The sequence below is a fragment of the Cotesia typhae genome, unplaced genomic scaffold (genome assembly GCF_013202065.1).
Source record: "Cotesia typhae breed Kobodo isofemale line unplaced genomic scaffold, CoteBio_Ctyphae contig_48, whole genome shotgun sequence".
In the NCBI taxonomy this organism is placed as follows: Eukaryota; Metazoa; Arthropoda; class Insecta; order Hymenoptera; family Braconidae; genus Cotesia; species Cotesia typhae.
Window position 1 is genome coordinate 11841613 of NW_027423756.1, and position 21410 is coordinate 11863022.

The 21410-nt window shown below is 33.9% G+C and overlaps 1 protein-coding gene across 2 annotated transcripts in view; it reads right to left on the reverse strand.

The window, feature by feature from the left end:
• Window positions 1-21410, reverse strand: part of LOC141529394 (tyrosine-protein kinase Dnt) — a 144410-nt gene that overhangs the window by 13618 nt on the left and 109382 nt on the right. For both annotated transcript variants that reach the window (XM_074245898.1, XM_074245897.1), the window contains 2 exons: window positions 4979-5246; window positions 164-338 (listed from right to left, as the gene is read on the reverse strand). In XM_074245898.1, coding sequence (XP_074101999.1) covers window positions 164-338; window positions 4979-5246 — 443 coding nt within the window. The remainder of the gene's footprint in view (window positions 1-163; window positions 339-4978; window positions 5247-21410) is intronic.

Genomic DNA, 21410 nt, shown 5'->3' on the forward strand with positions numbered 1-21410 from the left:
ACGCAAAGAAAGTATTTGTTCATTTTAGATTATTATTCGAATATTTATATTTTTTTTAATTCTTATAACTTATAATTAAGAATTTTTTTATTCAATTGAAAATTGCTGACGAGAATTGGTGTTATGAATTATGAATTATGATTGTGAAGGTATCAAAACTTACTGTGATTCTTGAACTCGAGCCTTGCTGTTGCGTATATACAAAGCGCTGCCAACACTTCCAACAACAAGGATAAAAGCACACGCGCAGGTTGCTGCGAGATATAATGCACCTGTACCATTTATGAAGGGACCGGCTTCTAAACGAATTGAGTCGTTACTCGGTGGTGCTTCAACACCTGTAATCAAAATTATTTTTTATTACAGTATAAATATATTTTATAATAATTTTTAATGTTTTGATATAAAAATAAATTCGGTATATTTATAAAAAATTTCATTGATCATTATTACTACAATAAACCCATTGAAGAGAAAAGTGAGTTTATTAAAGACAAGTCTTTGATCAGCTGACAATGTCCAGCAGAAAAATAGGAAGTTTATTCCTTTGGGAAATTCGAGGATTTCTTTTTGATATTATTATTTTTCCGTCCCCCAGTTAGGTGATCACATTTTTATACGATATCTCGCTCGAGCTTTGTCGTCTCTTTATCCTGTATGATTCTCTCCGGGGTTTTTTTGTTTCTCATTTCCTCGGCTCTTTGTTCCGACACCGCTGCAGCTGGTGGGCTGCCCGTCAGTGCCGAGAAAGTCGAGGACTACTATTTCATTTTTTTCCTCTCTTTTCACCGGGATAAATACACCGTAGATAAACCCCGTGAAAGAACAATCGCTAAAAAAATATAAAAGAAGTAAAAACAGAGCAATCCCACCATTTATTTTACATTGATAGCAAAATGATAAATAACGATAAATCTTTTTTTCCTCGATTTTCCCTTAAAAAAAAAAAATAAAAAAAAAATGTTTTGTTTTTATAAAAATTCCAATTCGAATCGAATTGAATTTAGCGGAAGAACAGTTGGGAAAAATATAAATAATTCTCCGTACAATTGCAGACAGGTAAACAAACGTAAAGCGGTTATTTCTAAGCAGAAAAAGAACATGGACGAAAAATGGAAAACAATGGGGAAAAGGGTAAATGGGACAAAACAAAAAGGAAATACATAAGACAAAATGGCAGTAAGAAAAGACAAGATAGGTTTGGATAAAAAGTCTTCTCGAAGAAAAAGGAATGAGTAAGGGGCAACGAGAACAAGTTAGCGAGGGCGAGTTTGCTCGGGTGTGATGAGGCGTGTGCAAGTGAAAAAAAAAAAAAAAAAAAAAAAAGAACTAGTTAAATAAATCACCGGGTAGATTTCGTTGTTCGTATTCGGGTGTATAGCATTCGTTCAAACGGGTATAGAAGTACGGCACATCTCGAGTCTACAGTGTAGGACGCTCACTAGAGCACACACTGCCAGAGCCAAGTAAAGTGTGGCAGGGAATCTTATTTTGTTTATTTACGTCGACTTTCCATTCCTATTCGGAGCGGTCCGTGTATTCGAGATCTTGCCCGGAAGGCTTTTCAACTTTTTTATTTCCATTTTATACTGTACCCTCATATTTATTTTTCCTTTTTATTTAAACTCCGCTACCTCTGCTCCGAACTTGTTCATTTTCTTTATATTGAGCTCACTGTATTCCGAACTCAAGATATCAGTTTCATGGCAGACGCTTTATACTTGCATTTAACTCAACACCGAGAATTTTTCTTGAGAACAACTCATCTTCAGTTATAACAGACACAGCCAACTGACTTATATTCCTTGGTATCTTTTCAGTGAACGGTACTGTAGACTTGTTCCGTTTACTGAGATCTTGTTCGAACGCCCGAGGCAAACAACTCTTAGAGAAAAGTTCCGGCAAAACTGTGCCAGCTTGGACGCCATATTTCCAGACAAACGCAATTCAACGTCAAGCTGCACTACGGGTACACAGATATTTATTTCAGTCTTCGATATTGCTTAATAATACAAGTAAAACTTTTTCAAATCTTCTCGAACTCTTAACGCGACTTGTTTGTTAACTTATTTCTTCACTTGCCAAAGTATAAGCTACAAAGTTAACAACAATAACAACTGCAATTTGATCAATAATAATAGTGATATTTTATATTTATAAAATATTTTATTAAAAATTTGGTTAAGAAAATTTGATACGGATTAAAATCGACTCGTAAAAATTGTTAGACCTTTCTGGAATATTTTTTTTGCTTAGCTTGTAACAAGCGAAATTTAAAATGAAAAAAATTAAACGAATCAAGTTACGTTTTTCAGAATGAAAGAAATATAAGCTCCGAATGCTAGCATACAATCTGGTGGTATGCTCGGTAGTTTTCTAAAAAAAAGTATGAAATTGGAGCAATCTAACCTCACGTATTTTTCATTCTCTTTCTTCTACATTTCTCAGTACTTTGTACTGAGATCCTTGTACCTCAAGATCCACTTGAACTTGTATATCGTCATTTTATTGTCCCAATCCTGGTTTCAAAGCAGCAGTCTTACCTGACTGGACATTTCGCCGAGTACCCGGTAGATGAGAGCTCTCAGATGAGAATCGGGAGGAAAGCAACAACGGAGAAAGAGAAACGAGGAAAGAAAAGAGGATTCGATCTGGTCGTATAAATTGGAACGAAATTCGTGCCCTGTCTAGCTCGTGTGTTTCCTGTACGTGACTCAACTTCACTTGAAAACGAGTATTACAAAGTGCACCAGAGACCTGACAACGATAAAATCCTTCGTTTTCTCAACAACCCACCGGGGGAGAAATCTCGTATCATCTGAGACGTGACAATTGACAAAAAACACAACAAATAACAAATAAAAGTCTCGTAAAAACTTTTAACAATAATAAAATAGCCAGAGTTATATTCCACAGTCCAAAAATGCATCCGAAAGTGATAAAAGTAAAATAAAAAATTATAATCATTGAAATTTTATAATAATAAATTTTGATCAAGTTTCTCCAGTTGAATGTTGCTGTAAATTTTGCACTGAGGCAGCATTTACTTTGAATAACCGGCAAGTTCAGCTGAGATATTGTTGGATTAAACTTCCAATGGAGACAAATGTCGAGGACAAAACCGAAGAGGCGTTCAGATCATCCGGATTGTTATAAGTATCGTGCGACGTCTGGTGTTGCATAGTCTCTTTCCACTTGCGCAGTCATTTTGTCTTCATCCTTCCTTCGCTTGGTGGTTTATCCTTAACCTGATCCGCCCCTTAACCCTATTCTACTTCTTTCTTGTGCTTCTGGGTCTTGGCCTCTTCCTTGTCACCACAAGTTAGAAATGCCAGCGTCTTCGTCGGACGACGAGCGCGTACCAGTAGTAACCGCGGTGAGTGGTCAGCCACAATCAAACAGTCTCTAACCGAGATTTACGCTTGACCAGAATTAAGTCCTTCGGGATCAACGGCTTGCTGTATAAATCACTCCGCGTCTCTTGTCTGGCCTAACATGTGAGTGAGTGGGTGTGTATGGGTGTGTGTTAAAGTAAACTTGTTTCTTGGATCAAGTAATTTTCCAATTTACTGTGGATTACTTTTTCTTTCTTACTTTAATAGTTCTATTTAATCAAAGTTTTTTTATTTTAGCTTTTTTATTTGAAACTCTTGAAAAAAAAAAAAAAAAAAAAAAATAACAAGTAAATAAATAAAGTAAAAAATAGGATTTATACGGATGAGATGATGTGAAATCATATTATTCCGCATGATATGAAATAAAATTGGCTATGGCTGTACAGCTTTGAAAAAATGAGGACAAAGATAATTAGCCTTTGTTCTTGGCTAATTGTTCGTTGCTTTGACAATTAAATTAAATTTTTTTTTTTACAATTATTATCACTTTTTGTATCTTTTTTAATAAAAATTTTATTAAATGAATTCTTAAAAAAAATATAAAACGTAATTACAAGCGGGTATTTTTTGCTTGCCTGACATTGATTTAAGCCGAGTGTTTAACTCGATTTAAGCCATGAATTTTTTATTTCATTCGATTTATTACTTAAAAATTGAATAAAGTATCGAATGCCAAAAGATGACTGGACAGTTGAAAATGATGAGATAAAAGTGAAAAGAAGGGAAAAAACAAAAATAAAAATCAAAAGAGGTGGGGGGAGAATAAATAAAAAATAAAATGAAAGTGATTGTCGTGTCGCATCACCCGGCACAGCGACAGCGACGGGAAGATTTGAGTTCGCGAAAGACTCGGTAAAAACGGATCCGGTTACAAGGCGAGACGGAACAGGGAAAAGCAATCCGTGAGGTAAAATTGAATCTCGTCGGCGGGATTTAATGAAAGAGATCCGACTCTCGAAGCCATCGAGCATCAAGATCAAGGGGCGTCGTCGGAGATCAAGAGACCCACCCGAAGAGGAGAGGAATGGAATACTAGCACTGGTACTGGGTATAAGCGTAAATAACGTCGGAACATCCTGGTGAGGGTTAAGACGCCGCCGGGTTAGCAAAAATTTAAGGATTCTTGGCTTTCTGGACCCTACTAATACTTATACCACTACTGAGGCTCCCTCTATCATACACTAAAAGTATCCGAGAATACCCCGGGGCTTTTATAAGTAATTGAAAAGCTCCAAGATATTTCGGACAATATTTACACTTGATCGATTACCTTTATAAACTTATTCTACAAACTAATAATTCATCTTAAGACTTACTAACTTAAATATTTACTCTTATTATACTTGCTACTTGTTATTATCATGCTTCTTTTTATTTATTTTCTTTTCATAAAATTTATTTGTCGGTGAACGTTTATTAAAATTTCAAAATCAATTGAAACTTTTACACGCCTCATAGCGCGTTGTGCTTTATACTTTAGACTTGTCAAGGTCAAGCAATTATTATTTTTTTTTTTTTAATCAATTACACAATTTACTTTTTTCTTAAAAAATTAATTAAATAAATATAAATATAATTTTTACCTTTAAGACAAATTTTGTTCCTTCTAAACACCAAAGTAGTATCGTTATACTTAGTACCAGGAGGCGCCGAAATATTGAGCCGTAACGCCATCGGTATTTCAGCGCTAAGTAAACCCGAGCATGGAATACGTATTCTAAAGACTTGAAGTGTTGTTGGAACTTGGCCTTTGGCTGAGACATTTACTTGCGGTCGTAGCAGTGCCACTGCCTCGGGATTACCACCTTGCACTCCCACAACATCGTAATCTAATTCCATAGAGTACGGGAGCTGTAATAAATTCATAAAAAATATCTCAGTTAGAATAAGTCATATAGCGACATGATTAATAGCTCAATTAAACACTATCTGAATTTATCACGAAAAAAAATATATAATTAATGTGGAAAAAAAAAGTTTTTTAACCTCTTTCTTTATCCCCATATCTTTTTGGCAGTACCACAACAATGCTCTTTATTTATTAGCTGATAAAAGTCCCTCCGTGATAAGAAAAAATAACACAATATGTGGACACATACTTATGTGTCCAGGATTTAATATTTATTTATCACACCTACGCAAGTGCAAATGCTTAATTACTTAACGTAAAACGTAATCCAGAATTTTCTGCTGATTATTTATATATTTTTTTTTTACAAGTCACGTTAAATAAAATCTTACAGAAGAGATCGAGAAAAATAACGCACGCATGCAGGGAATTTTAGCATGACTTTGCAAGTGAAATAAAATAATTTTATATTGACGAAACTCATTGGTTAACTTTTGAGTTTATGGTGGCTACAATCCTGCGTTACGACTCTCGACGTCGTTGCTTATAAATAAATATATAAATAGGTCGGTACATTTGAATGGATAAAGGAGAAAATTCACGAGGTTGCGTTGACATTGCAGACTGAATTTAAGTAATAAACAACGGAGACGAATGAGTGAATAGAGAAGAGAAAAGGAGAGAGTTAACGACGAGTATGAGCTCATGACACGCCACAAGTTTTACGAGGTGACATAAATAATAGGGTTAGGGTTTGTGCTGATACATTGTCAATTCTGCATTCAAATAGTCCATGCAGTCTCCCCTTGTGTGACGTTGCTTTTTTTTTTTTTTTTTTTTTAAGTATTTCGTGACGTGTTTACACGTCGAATTTGAACAATGCTGAAATTGTTAGTGATGTTTGATAATGCTGAATTAAATGTTTGCGAAACTCGACGGTGATGTAATTATTTTCTTCAATTATGCTTTGATATTGATCAACTCTGATTGTGTTTTAATGCAATACTGAAACATAATACACAAAATACACTAGACTATTTTATTTTTTTATTTTATTTTAATGCGGATTGTTTTATCTATGACAAACAGGCTATAACTACTTTTGAGTAATTTATTTGCTTAGATTATTTAATGCTGGTTATTACGCTAATTACAGTTTAGGCGTTCTATGCTAATTTCGTCATTAAAGTCAATTTAGATTAATTTTTCAGCGCTTGTAACTGAGGATTCAAATCAATAGAGATATAAATCTTTTAAATTATAAAATAAAATTATTTAGACAGTTAAAAATATTTGATTTAAATTGTATAACAACGGTAAAAAAATTATTTATTTGTGAATTATAAATAAATAAAATTTTGCTTTATTAAGTAATGAATTTTGTTAAATTGTATTGTACTTTTTAAACTATGGACGGTTCTGAAGATATAAGCTTCTTCCGATATTAAACTCATCAAGAGCTTTCATTTGAGTACCCACTTGCATTTTTGATATATTTTTCATATATACGTATATATAATATATATAAATATATGAAAAAATTATGTGGGTACTTAAATGAAAGGTCTTGATGAGTGTAACATCAGGATGAGCTTATATTTTTAAAAATGTCAATAGTTCACAAGACATTTTATCATTTAAATAAATTGGCTACAAAATTTTGCTTATTCTTTTAATAATATAGATAATTATAAATTATAATAGAGTGTCATTATCTTTGTACGTTGATGGATGATACTATCTATCTGGATACACTTTAATCATTAAATTAATGAACTAGATATCATTGATAGTGATTATCGATCAACTGATATGAGTCATCAGCAAATATTGACAGATAAAAAAAGTATAACTCGGGAGGAGTAATTTAGTAGGACGTAAATCGAATGGAATCAGTTTTGAATATCCAATTACGGTAGTAGTAAATGATGAATATATAATGGGGATAGCCATTGAAAATTCGATAACTCGTTGGCTTAAATATCGATCGATAGTGAGTAATGTGTCGACTGGTTGAATTATTATCAACCAGTATCGGGTCTGTTAGCTTAAATTCTCGGCTGAGTCTGTACATACGCTTAGATACACATACAGACCAACAAGACCAGCTCACCGAAATGTATTACCCCAAGACGACACGTGAAGACGGAAAATTTATATTCCCCGAGAAAATAACTTACAGAGAAGCCTTCAGGTTCCCGTCTCGTTTGCAAAAGAGACAAAGAGGCAAACTACTTGTGCTAAAAACTCTTTTTATTCTACTATTGAAAAAAAAAAGTTAAAAAAAAAAACAAACTAAAAAGTTCTCACAATATATTATATTTTTTGCAGTTTGTTTTAGTCCCTTTCGCCAGATACACTTGCTACAAATCAAATTATAAAGTCATTTAAAATGCTGCTGGGTAGTATCATCACGTAGAAAAATTGTTGAATCCTCGAATCGATTTCTGGCAGGAAAAAATTGAAGGATTGCTTGTACGCGCTGCACTCCTCGGTAATTTTCTGCAGCTCCAAGCGTTTGCTTAATATCCACTCTCGAATTTCAGTAATAGCGTAAAAATGTTTGCTCGCTGAGCGTCCGTTATACCTCTATATACTTCTCTTTCACTTCTGCCACGACTACTACTACTACTACTTGTACTTTTACTTAGACTACTTCCTGTGTAGTAGTACTCATACTACTTTTATGGAGCCAGCCATTTCCGGCGCCCGATGAACAAGCTTTCAACCTCCACTTGCACTTCAATCCCCCCGTCCTGGTATTCGTTCACCTCTAAAATTACCCCAACTGCCCCTTCTACACTGGGTTTGCTCTCATCCTTTTATATCCATAACAACCCCTCGAGCTCCACTGTGTACTCAACAAACTTTTGTATGCTGCACCCAAATATTATCATCATTATTATCATTATTATTATTATTAATACTATTACCAACTTTGCTAACGTCGTTAAAAAATTTCCATTAATGTAACAGCGATTTAGTTGTTTAGTATTTTCAAATAATAATTTTTAACAGATAAAATTAACTCTGATTTAAAATGAAACAGTGAATCTTTCTGATTAAAAAAAAAAAAAAAAAAAAAAAAAAACTGCGGTTTAAATTAAAAAAAATTAATCAAATATTGAATTCAATTAAAAGGATTCTAAAAATTCTTCGACCTTTTTAATTGCGATAAAACTGGATTTTCTTCCTTATTTTTTTTTTAATAAATGTCACTGACAAACTTTGATATTATTCACGGTAGGAGAGCTTTTAATACGATTTCAGAAAGTAATTTCTGGCAGAATGAGATCAGAGCGTGGGGGCGTGAGTGAGACCGAGCAGTTGTACTCGGTGGTAGAAAGACCAGAATCATTTTATCCCATTTCGGACAGCGGTTTGTCCGTGGTCGAGTCAAAAAATAAAAAACATACCAAAAGAAATGATAAAAAGCGTAAAAAATCAGGTTGACAAGGGGAGCAAAGGTTTTACCGTTTTAACTTTTATTTTTTTATTTTCATTCTTTGGCCGCGTGCAATAACGACATGCCATTGGTTTCTCCCTTATTCCCGTTCTTTGTAAAAATGAAATGAAAGTTGCGAATTCACGCTTTGATTTCATTCCCGCTCTCGGGCTTCTAGCTCTCCTCTTTGTCCCTTACTTCGCGAACCAACTCAAACTCCGGCTTCTTCTTCTCGAGAACGAGCTTTTACCTACAACTGTTACGGAATGATGACGAAATTCCTCCCTTAGCTGTTGGAAATTTAATCGAGGTGTCTTTGACATAAACGATTCGGAACTAAATTCGACATGCCTGGAATGTGACATTCAATACTTATTTTTGCTACTTTACTTCAGTGTCTGATACTTATTTTCCCTCATCAAAGATACTCTGTCGTAAAATACACTCAAAAAATCACGGCAGCACATTTTTTTTTTTTTTTTTTTTATTTATTTATTTACAGACGACTCACTCAATTATTTATCTCGAGCACAGACATTATTTTTGGATTACAAATTTTTCGAGGACGTGAGTCTCAAGGGACTTGTAAGTGTTCATGAATATTTGAATTATTTTTTATCCATATTGTCAGTCTACATCGACGTATCTTGATATCCTAATACACTAAGCCGAAGCAACAAACTCGTGCATTATACACTTATACGCTATACCTCGCGTGACACATTACATACTGCCTACGAAAAATTAAGGCAACTAAATTCCCCGGGGCCTTCATGTGTTTCGGCATCTATTCGCGGATTGTTCAGGGACACGCGAGAACTCACAACGGTATACCTACTACACTTGAGACCCTGCAATATTTCAATAAAATATTTATTTCTCAATGGTCATGTACACCCGTGTTATTTCATTTTTTTTTTCATTTGAGAATAATAAAATCAAACGCTGGAAGTAACAGATCAAACAAATCTTATTCTCTAATAAATTTTCGATTTATGTCAAGTGTCACTGACATGAAAGTAGATTTCTCGAGCAGTGATTTTGAATTTACTACTAACGTCATTCAAGAAAATAAATATGTTTACTTAAAATAGTAAATAACAATGAAATACTTTTGTTTCTCTTATTTATATCAAATTAATTTTATAAACAACGGATAAATTTAAGTTAAAAAATGGTTTCGACGAAAATTTTATTTTTCAAATATTTAAATTTGCCAATAAATAAATCGGCGGATTTTGAAAAAAAAATTGGTCACTAATAAATTGAACAAATTGTCGTTTGAATTTGAGTTTACTACAGTCGGGGTCTGCTGAAGACGGAAGAGAATAAATCAAGGAATACAATAAACCATTCAAGCGGATGTTTTGGTATCGATCAGACAAACAATTCATAGACAAGAAGGGATAAATCGTAGGAAATATATTATATAGTTTGGCAAATAATAATAAAATTAGCATAAATTATGCGCGCGGTGTCTCTCCCTCGTTGGCCCGTTATTTGCATACACGAAAATTTCCGGGGATTATTTAGAGTAACCCTACGGACAAATCAACTGCGACCGCAGTCATCGGATGACGTGGATTAATTATTATACTTTATGTGAGCGCGTTTACGTGGTTTGAACGAAACCGCGCTTTTCGGTTTACATACAATGTCATTGTCATTGTCACTATTATTCTCATTGATTTTCAACAGTCATAAATTATTATTTATCATAAGTTTATTTTTTAAAAAATAATTTTATACTATCAATTAATAAATTAAATATTCAAGTGAATGAAAATATAATTAGTTATATAATTAGCCGCAAAATAATTGTAAATTTAAATTTTTTTTAAAATATTTTTAACTTTTAAATAATTATTTGTTGATCACTATAGAAAAGTAAATAGCTGAAATTTTGAACTAAGCGTTGAGTCAAGAAGATTCTATTTTCACTAACTTAGGATCATCCGTAAAATATAACTTTACAGAACCTCAATTTCTATTTTAATTATAAAAGTTTGATTACAATTATTGAGAAATTCTGTTTGACGTCCAGATATTTTGGTAATAAATAATTTTTAATTTCAACAAAAAAAAAAAAAAATTTCTAATGAAAAAATAGATTGATAGACCTCGCGAGTTAAATTCCAAAATGAAAATTTAATAGAAACTGATATAGGGCTGACGCGCTTCAGCGAGTACTTTTAACGGTTTAATTATTAGCCCGACTGTACTCGAGAGACAAGAGGTTGTTTGCACCCTCGGCGCTAACGCAATACACCCCCAACTCCGAATTTCGCTCCACTCGTCACTGGGAGACAGAGTTGGTCCGTATAGGAGTGAGACCGAGTGCGAGTAGAGTGAATCGAGTAATTTTCACAGTAACACTCGGTCTCTCATCACTATAAGTCTTTATCGCTTGCGTGTGTTAACGAGTGTCGTAATATAACTCTCGACGTCTATGTCTGTGTCTACACTACGTCTACGTCTATTCTAGTCCTCAATAGAGTTGGTCTACAGTACTGGGTCTCACAACATCCCTTGCATTAAACTTCCCAACTCAGCTCCTATTTTCTATAACTGAACTAAACCCTGATCCTAGATTCTCTCTCGTCTGGGTGTAAGCAAATTCAGGTCCTTTGTAGCGGCGAACGCGCGCAATATAATACTCTAGACCGTTAATACGCGACAATCGAATGAACAGCCACCAAAAGCGCCCCTCCTGGCAGCCTCGTGATAAGCAATAAGCTGTCGACCAATCATTCTCCGTTCACCCGTTCTCAATTTCCGTCTCTATTACTCTTTATCGCACTCATGAGAGTACTCTGGTTATACCTTTTGCGTTTCTCCACTCACGTTTATATTTATTCATACATCCTCCCACGCTTCGTGTGTGATAGTAATCCGTTTTAAATGTAAAGCACGTTCGATAAAATTGGGATCGGAAAATCATACTTGCTCACTGGAATTTTAATACGAATTTATTAATCATGATGTTTATTTCCTTATTTTCATTCCGTCAAAGATTTAAATTAAACAAAGATTTAATTGTATCAAATTTTTTTTAGTGATTTATTATGAGCTCAACAAACAACAGGATAAATTGTTATTTTTTTATTACCTTAATTTTAACATGATAGATAAATACTTTATTTTATTTTATGATATGCAGAAATTAATTTCCAATATTGATTCAATTTAATTATCAGCTTTTTTTTTTAATTTATAAATAGCCGAGAGACAGTGAAAAATATTCACTCATATTTGTTCGGTCTTCACATTATAAAATGCTCTTGATTATTTATAAAAGGTAATTCAATTATGCGTACGTGGTTGTGGAAAAATAGAGTAATAATATTGCGATAATAGATCGATAGACGTGATTACGCAGCTTTACTCTGCTAAATTAAATCCCGTTTGACTTAAAATGTAATTAAATTTTTATTTAGTTCACTAGCAAGTTTATTGACCGATTGAGAGGACACTTTTATTTTCTCATTTATTTAAACTTTTTCCTCAATTAATCTTGTACCGGTGTTTTCAAAATTAACTGCTGCTGAATTTTAAAATAGTATTGCTTTTTTAATTGATCAATCTGTTCGCAATCAGCAATGGAAATTTAATTAAAATGTAAAATATAAATTTAACATGAAAATAAATTTATTTTAAATAAAAATGAGGAATGTGAGGTAATTTTCACAATACTAGTGATCCGTAATAATTTTCCACCGACGATATTTCTTTTTACATGAATTAATAAAATTTTCATGTGAATTTTTTTCGGAAAAAATTTTGTTATTAATTTTTTTAGAATCCAAAATTTCACGTACGAAAATTATAAATATTTTTTTTAACGAATAATTTAATGATTATGACATAAGAGAAAAATCTGTCAAGTAGTAATAGCAGAGTTACGGTCATATAAATTAGACAGAATTTTCGGCCTTAGATCGACGTCTAGTCTCGGGGAAAAAAATCAATTAGCTCCTGTCGATAGAACAATTTCTTTTTTTTTTTTTTGACTCTTTTTCAAGGTCTGGTGAACTTCTCGCACGATAGTCTATTCGTTGACCCTGCTCTCTTTAACAATTTTTTTTTTTTTTTTCGTTTAACCACGATAATGGAAATGCTGCCACGAAAAATAAAAAAAAAGAAACACAATACCCCAGTCATGTTATCCTCCGTCAATACAAAATAAAAAATAAAAAACTAAATAGAGGAGAAAAAATAGAGTAGAGTGAAGTAGAAAAGAATGGAATTGAGTTAGCGTTGATAGAGCAATTCACTAGAGTCTATTTGTAAAAGTGTTTTGTATTTTATCGGATAAAACCAAAAGTAAATTAAGACCATAATTTTCGCAATCAATTTACTTAGCGACCTTTTATACGGGCTATAGTTGTGGCTGTTGTCAGTGGTGCTGCTGTTATTGTTATTGTTATTGTGTGAAAGCTAACCGAGTGCACTTGGCTGTGGTCTATGTTAGTTAATTGCCGACAAGGGACGCATTAACAGAATGTCATGAGTTGATTAAAGAGGGAAATAAGTGTTGAGAATCCAAGGGTAGAATTCTGTGTCTACACGGTCTGTTATTTACTCGTAATGTGAAAACATTACGGGGATATACATGAAAGATGTATCCTCCATTTGTGAAGAATAAATAAAAGACTGGTGCTAGAAAAGTCTCCTGTTGTATAAAAGTTATTTCAGACTTACAACTTTCACCAAGCTCAACTTAACTATATATATTGCCAGACATAATCTTTTAATCCGTGTTTCTGACTCCCGCTGCCAACCAACCCATAGAGATTATGAGTAACACGTATAGGCAATTAATCCACTGGATTCATCCGACTTAATTGAAATCAATTGGTGTTTACACCTAACCATAATAATTGCTATTTTTTATTATTTTATTCATTTTCAATCTTGATAAATAATTCAATTATTTTTTTTATACAAAAATTAAATAATGTTAAAAAATTATTGTTGATTTACTTTCTTCAATTTTTAAAAAATATCACAACTGATCCAATTAAAAAATTGATTGAAATAAAAACATTTTGTAGAAAATTGCAAATTAATTAAAAAAAATCTGAATGGAGCAACTAAAGAATCGAGACAAGCTTTTAGCTCATATTTGAGTTATTTACATAAATGATAAAGACCAATTAGTCTCGATTCTTAATTACATTAATCTATTCAGGTTTATTGGATGAGGACTTAATGATAATGACATACAAAATGGATCAAGATCGCTTCAGTTATGCTCTTGGTTTAACTTCTCTTATGCTTTTTTTCCAGTCAAACTTTTCACTATTAATCAAACATTTTTTCTTTTAGTTTGAATCCCAGATGATGAAGTTGACATCCAAGATACGGTGAAAATTTTCTTCTTAGTCTTTTTCATAATATAAAATTCATATAAATGTTGACTTCAAGGCAGCAAAATGATATGCTTAAAATTTTCTACTTTTTATTAAAAAAATAATTTCCAATGCCTATATTTAAAAAATCTTTAAACTATTAGGAAAATTAAAAATTAACAAAAAAGAGCATAAAAACTTTATAACTCCTTGAAAAGATTAAAACCTGGTATAATTAATTAACTAAAGAACTAATTAAACATACAGAGTAATCAAATTTGCCTAATAAAAAAGTAAGCAGAGATAGTAAAACCGCTGACGAAACATCACGCGATTTAAGCACCAACAATTCCCAACACAAATACACCCAAATTTACTTTAAATTCATGCACACAAAACACATCTCTAAACAAACATCGGAGTCTTATCAAAATCCCGCACCACGAGTGTAATTAATAACACGTCTCTCAGGCTGGCACACTTCTCGTTATATTCCATCCGCATCTCACTTCCGGAAACTCTGCGTTATTTCATCTAGCTCAAAGCCATTGGCACACACACACACACACACACACACACACACACACACACACACACACACACACACACACACACACACACACACACACACACACACACACACACACACAGAGGGATGCACACACTCCTTTTCATAACATAAAACATATCTGAAAGGAAACCAGTCAGCTAGTCAGCCAGCCAGGGGCATCGTTTCAGTAATTGTAGTTTAGTAGTAGTGTCATTTTACATATAACTCGCTGGCAATTTATCAAACGCAGTTTAGAAACGTTTATACCCACACTGGTGTACATCTAATACGAAGTGCAGTGCAACTGAAGCCTCTAACTAGTATAGAGAAACTTTTAATGCATGTGTGCTGCAATATATATATATATATATATATATATATATATATATATATATATATATATATATATATATATATATATATATATATATATATGATGAGTTCAATCCAACCTCTCACTTGTTATGCGGAGTTTTAGGCGAGAGTGAGAGGGGTAAGTACACAAAATAAGTAGCATACACGGAATAGAGAGAATAGAGAGATAGAGGATAATGATCATCATGTAGATGTAGCTTGTAGCTTGTATCTAGCGTGTGTGATAGAAAGAGGAAGGAGGCACAAAAGCAAATTGAATGGAAGGAGGCACGTAGGGCAATTTTCGTGTAATTCGATGGGGTGTGATCGTCATAGCAACCCCCTGTCCATCCTCCCTAGAGGATGGAGCAGCATCAGACTGTTAAAACAAGCTCTAAACTCAGAGCCGGGCCAATCATTTCATCTCACTTTGTTTCTATTCTCAATAATGCCTTTTGTCCTTTTGAACTGATGGCACTGAGGAGTATCCTCATCCTCATTATCTGCATCCACGGGCACAGACGAGAAAAGATATTCAAACTCATACTCGAGAGAAGTTCGTTGTTAAGAGGAATAATATAAACTCATGACGCTTATCACGTGCGAGAGAACAACGCGTGTGAAAGCCCTCTGGCGGCATAAATTTGTAATGAGTAGCGGAGCAAAGGTGGAGTGGGTTGGGGAACTAAATAACCTGGATTTCCATTTCAGCACACGACACTCTGTTATATCCAATCGTTTTTGGGTGTAATTACGAGCTTGTTAGAGAAAAGTTTCGCCGGCAGCTTTGTTTCTTTCATATGCCGTAGGGTAAAGAGCAAAGAGTATAGAGTTCCGAAGACTGACTAGAGTGGGTGAGGAGGAAGGCTGAGAGGAGGATGTGGTTTCACGTCTGGTCCCTTGTCGAGATCTCGAGGTCCGGCAGATTTGACCCTTGTCGCTTCGCATGGATCCTTGCGTAAACACGGGGGGAAGCAAAGTGACATTGGATTGTTGCCGCCTTGCGTTGTGTTAGCTGTCACATCTGATAAACTCACTCGTCGAATCTAGTATGTTGTTGCTGCTCGTGGCGCTAGTGTAATAACAGTCGAGGTCATACCAACAAGGAGAAGAGAGAGTTGTCTAGTTTGAATTTGAGTAAGTCGGGATATTGTGATATACTGCTTCTAAAATTTGCTTTAGTTAGTAATTGCTTTTTTGCGATAAAGTCCTTTGGTGTTATTTTGTTTCTTGCTTTTATTTATGTTCCAGATGATGATAATAATAATTGTTGTTTATCTAAATATTTTTATGTAAATTAGATATGTTTATTGCAGATTATTTCTGTTGAATATGTAACGCGATGTATATAAAAATATGTTTTGAAATAATACTGCATGGTATGACAATCCATTAGCAATAAATCTGGCAAAGCCACGCCGAATGGAACGGTGTCGTAAGTAAACATTTTTTTTAATAAAAAAAAAATGCTACAATTTTAAAAATAATGTACTAGAGAATTGCGCATACATTGTTTTATTTTTACCAGATTTATCTAGATTTTAGAGCAATAAAAGTGAAAAAATTCTGTTTGAGTAAAAAATTTAACATTTTGTGGAGACTGTCCAAAACGTAATCAAGAAATCTCGTTGTCTTTGCCAGTAAATCTACATCGGACTTATCTCTTTATAAAATCATTTTTTTTTTTTTAGACAAAGTTATTTTTATTTAATCAAATTAATTACTTTTGGGTGGTGTATTAAAAAGTAATCTATCAAATTTTTGATTCTTCAGTCGCTTTTATTGCAGATAGTTACGATAGAACGGAAGATTTATGAAACACTTTGTTGGAAAAGCTCGAAAATCTTGTTTACTTGCAAAATATAACGACAGTCTTACACATAAAAGCAGGTACGTTTTGACGAATAACAGTAAAGCTTAGCGGAAAACGTGAGTGTGTTTAATGTCTCAAATTTCCAGTGGCAGTCTCGTGGGCGCGTTAACCCAAACGTTTATTTAAAAGCCCTGTAAATTCAAAAAGCAGTTTAATTAAAGTAACTTGGATTGATCAATACAGGAGTCTAAATTACCATCTCTAATGCTCTTGACAGTCTCCTTTTCTGGTTATTTTTCTCGAAATCTCAACTCAATACTACAAATGGTCACGGTCGGAGCTTTTTTCTTTTTTTTATTTTTTTCTCTCGCTCTTGCTCGGCGAAATAAACTCAACAAAGGGTAAAATAAAATAAATAAAAGAACAAAAGAGAAGTGGTAGAACGTAAAAATAATTATCGCGGTTTTCACTAGGGATTGGAATTGTAATTGGAAACTACAAAATCCGAGATTACTTTCACAAGCTCCAAATTAAACGGTACCTTTTTTTTAAATATATAGTCTTTCGTATAATTTTCAGTGATACAAGACACCAGAAACTAAACTAAACCAAACCAGACTCACTATTTTTCTCGTCATTCTGTGTTCAATAATACGCGACGTCTCGTCGTCATGAATTTAATGTGCAGCAAGCCGAGTAAAAGATATAAATTAAACGGGAGTTACTGTACGTTATTTGGAAGCCAGTAGTTGCGCGGGGTTTGGATCCTGCTTAATTATAAAACCGATAAATTTATCCTACCGAGACGTAGGCCAGACATTCAAAATCCTTCACTTGATAAATGAGCTACTGATACTGATCCTGAGGAATATATACTTACATACATATTTATGCGGGTCCCTATACATATATTTATGTAAAAGCAAGCACTGTGTTGTTCATCCAAGCTGCAACTAATTTAAAGCGTCTAAATTTTCGCAACCACTCGATTTCCTTCAAGTGCTTCTATCTGCGAACGCGGTTTACCCACTGCGCCGTTTAATGTTGCCGTTCGATGGAACAGGTGTGTAATTAGATACAACGCTGTCATGTGGATCGTCAACAGCTACTCTCAAAACTACTGGATACAACCCAACTCTAACTATTTCAATAAAACACTAATTAATGAGCGATACTCATAGTAAAGTACTTCAATTATTTCCAAAAATTCATAAAACAAGAAAAAAAGTTAAATTTAAAATAATATATACTTTCATAAATTCATTCTGCGATTACGTTGGAGTGTAAACAGGAATAAGACTTGAAACAAGTGATATAACTCAACGTACGAATAAAATACAGCGTCCTAAAAAAGTATAATAGCCTGGAAAGCTGGAAAGCCTTGACAAACGCACGCCGAAAGCTTTTATATAACAAAAATAGCTTCCTCTCTCTTTCCCCGGTGTTACTCTCACCGTGAGTTAGCAAACTATCAGCAAACCTATCGCAGGGACAAATTTCCTCATCTAACTTTGCGTCGCGAGATGAGATGATCGCTCAATGCCACCTACTACAGCGCAATCACCCGACGTCGAGAGCGCGACTACACCCACCGCCATACCTAACCAGCTTTACTCGAGGCTATACTACATACATTGCCACAGTTTTCCTTCACTCGTAAGACCAATCTTTCTCGCCACCTCCTCCTTCTTTTTGGCCGCCGACCCGAAGTACTCTCTCGTGGAAAATTAATGGAGGAATGCACAACTTTTTTCAAATCCACTCACACTAATTTTTTCAGCATTTTTCCTCCTGTTCACAAATCTTTTACATTAACTCCTTAAATTTATTCCCTATTTTTATTCACCAACTTTTTGAAAATATTAATATTAATAGCTAAATTTATTTCTAAATATAAACAACAAATAACTTGTAAAAAATATATTAAAATATTTTAAACATAAGCTTGTCTTATTTAAATTCTCGTTACGTTTTGTATGAGATAGAATAAAAAATCGTTTGGTACACGGGTGGCATTTCTTTCTTTCTGACTTAAAATTTTTTTATTCTTCTTTTGCGTCATCTTCTTCTCCTAGTACTTTGTGAAGTTGACATACGATGCACGACGTTAGAAAAAAAAAAAAAAAGAAATCTTGCACGCGTACATGGCATAATGTTCCCTCTATTATAGTAAAGTACACACGGACACCTTTTGATAGGAGGTGGAAAGCAGCCGCTTTATTTGGCAGGCGACTAGAATGGAGAGATACATTATACAGAGCGACACGTACCCGCTTTGCCAGTGATATAGGTAGGTAGGAGTGGAGGTCGAGTCTGTGGACACTTTTGTTGTGTAGCACAACCAGTACAGAGGGATGCTGAGAGAGTCTTCGATTACTGTACCACACCGTACGGCTTTAGCTGCCGAGCCTCTGGTGAAAGAGGCCATGCGGTGCAGAACAGAAGGGTCGCCATTCGGCACCTAACCACCGATAGCAACTTTAAACAAGGAGCAACATTTTCAATTTCCTCGATTGATCCGCTCAGCTGTCTCGGGCTGCCAAAACTATGTTTTTTAGATCCTGTTCATTTTTTTCTCGCCTTTATTTGTCCTATCTATCGCGCTCGATGAAGTTTCTTTACACAGTCGGGGTGTCAAAAATATAAAAAAACTACCAACGAACTGACGTTGACGTGAAAAATTAAGCACAAATATTTTTTTTTAAAACAAGGCACTCTTCAGTTGTTAAATAGTTTGCTTAAAATTTTATTGATTTTACGGGATATTTTTTACTATATTAATTTAAGCGTTTGATATATTTACAATTTTATTTTTATTTTGAATTTTTAATAAAAATAGCATTTATTATTACTTTTATAAAGCTCAGAGCTAAATTTTGATCTTTTAAATTTGAATAAAGCTCTTTGATAAAATTGTAAAAATTCTGATTTCAAAGAAAAATTTAATGTAAAAAATCATAAAAAAAAATATGAAAAGTTTGAAATAAACTACGAATAATTTAATTTATTTCATCAAAAAAAATTATTCCAATTTAAATAATATTGAAATGTAAATATTCTATGTACTTATGTTTGTATTTTCGGATTATATTTTTATTTTTAATAGAATTGATGTGATAGTAATTGCCTCGGATAATTTATAAAATCAATCGGACGCGAGTAAACAGATATCCGATAGGAAATTAACAAACATAAAGTAAAAAACGAGAGTGATATTTGAACGAGTTTAATTTAGGTATTAACAGTGGTATCATAATCTCTAAAAAATAATAATCCGTGATATGGTATTTTAATACCCAGTTATTTGTCGTCTGACAGTGAGTATATAAATTTTAGCGAATAATTTCATGGGAATTACGCCGAGGTCTCGAGTTTCTAGTGATTATGCTGTATAATCTGTTAGGGTTCCCGGGGCTGGGGGTGTTGAACTGGCGATGGCTATGGCGGACGACGGCCTCTAGACTGGTGCTCACGGATACGTAGAATAGAGCAGAAGAGAGGATAGAAGGTAGAGAAATGGCATACCAGTAACAGAGTGTTTGTCACGGCCACGACGCGGTATGTTTCACGGTGTCGGGTGTACCGTGATATTCTCTGTTATCCGAAACACGAGGCTGTTATCCCACAGGACTTATCGCAGCTAGCCGTCGCGCTGATGCCATCACGAGTAAAGCTTGCTGGTCTGCGTGCATTACCGCTACCACGCTACTCCAACAGATATATGTCGTGTACTTCGTCCCACTCTGTATTAGTAGTTCGTCGACATATATGTACTTCTGCGTACTTCTGCGTCCCGTTTACGCACTGCTGTACTTTGTGTAACAGTCTACACACACGGAATATTTCGGTCGAGCGTGTGGCATGCAATGATGATGCTGGAAGTAGTTAATTAATCATTTTGCGTCGCCAGATCCGATCTCAGTAAATTCCCAATTAATTTGAAATTGCTATCATCAGTGCTGACAGTTATGATGATGCTGGTGTACTCTACCGAATGTCGGCTAGACACCCGAGCCTCCCAGCTGTATTATTACGGGAGTCAGTGAAGATAATGATGAAGGATCGCTGCACACTCCACATATGCCCGTGTTTCTGGACCTAAGTCTATTCCTGCGGCAATTTAACCACTTCGTGTCACAATCTATGTCACAATTTATAATTCATGTTATTAACTCATTTTTTATCTTGCCACTTACACGGAAAAAAATTAAATTACAAGAAATTCAGGATAAATACTATTTTAAATAAAACAGTAATACAAGCTATGAAATTGGCAAAAAAATTTAAGTGTAGGAATTTATTATTTAAACTTCAATTTTTTATCATATTTAGCAAAAAAAAAAAATTATTGCATGATACGTAAAAAATATTAAAAAAGGTTACTTAATTTTTATCGAGATAATTTTAAATTTTAATGGAGCCAATGTTAATAATTTAGCAGGTAAGGTATTAAATTTTTACACGGAGCGATAAAAATGGAACTATAATTATTGACTTGATGCTTTTTTCTGTTTAAAACAATAATTTTTAAAGAAAAAGTCGTTATTTACTGTAGCAACCGCTACAAATCACTTTTTTAAGTATCAAATTAAAAATGTTGAGTAAAATTTAAATTGATGTTCCTACGGTAGTCTGATGTACTATTTAAAATAC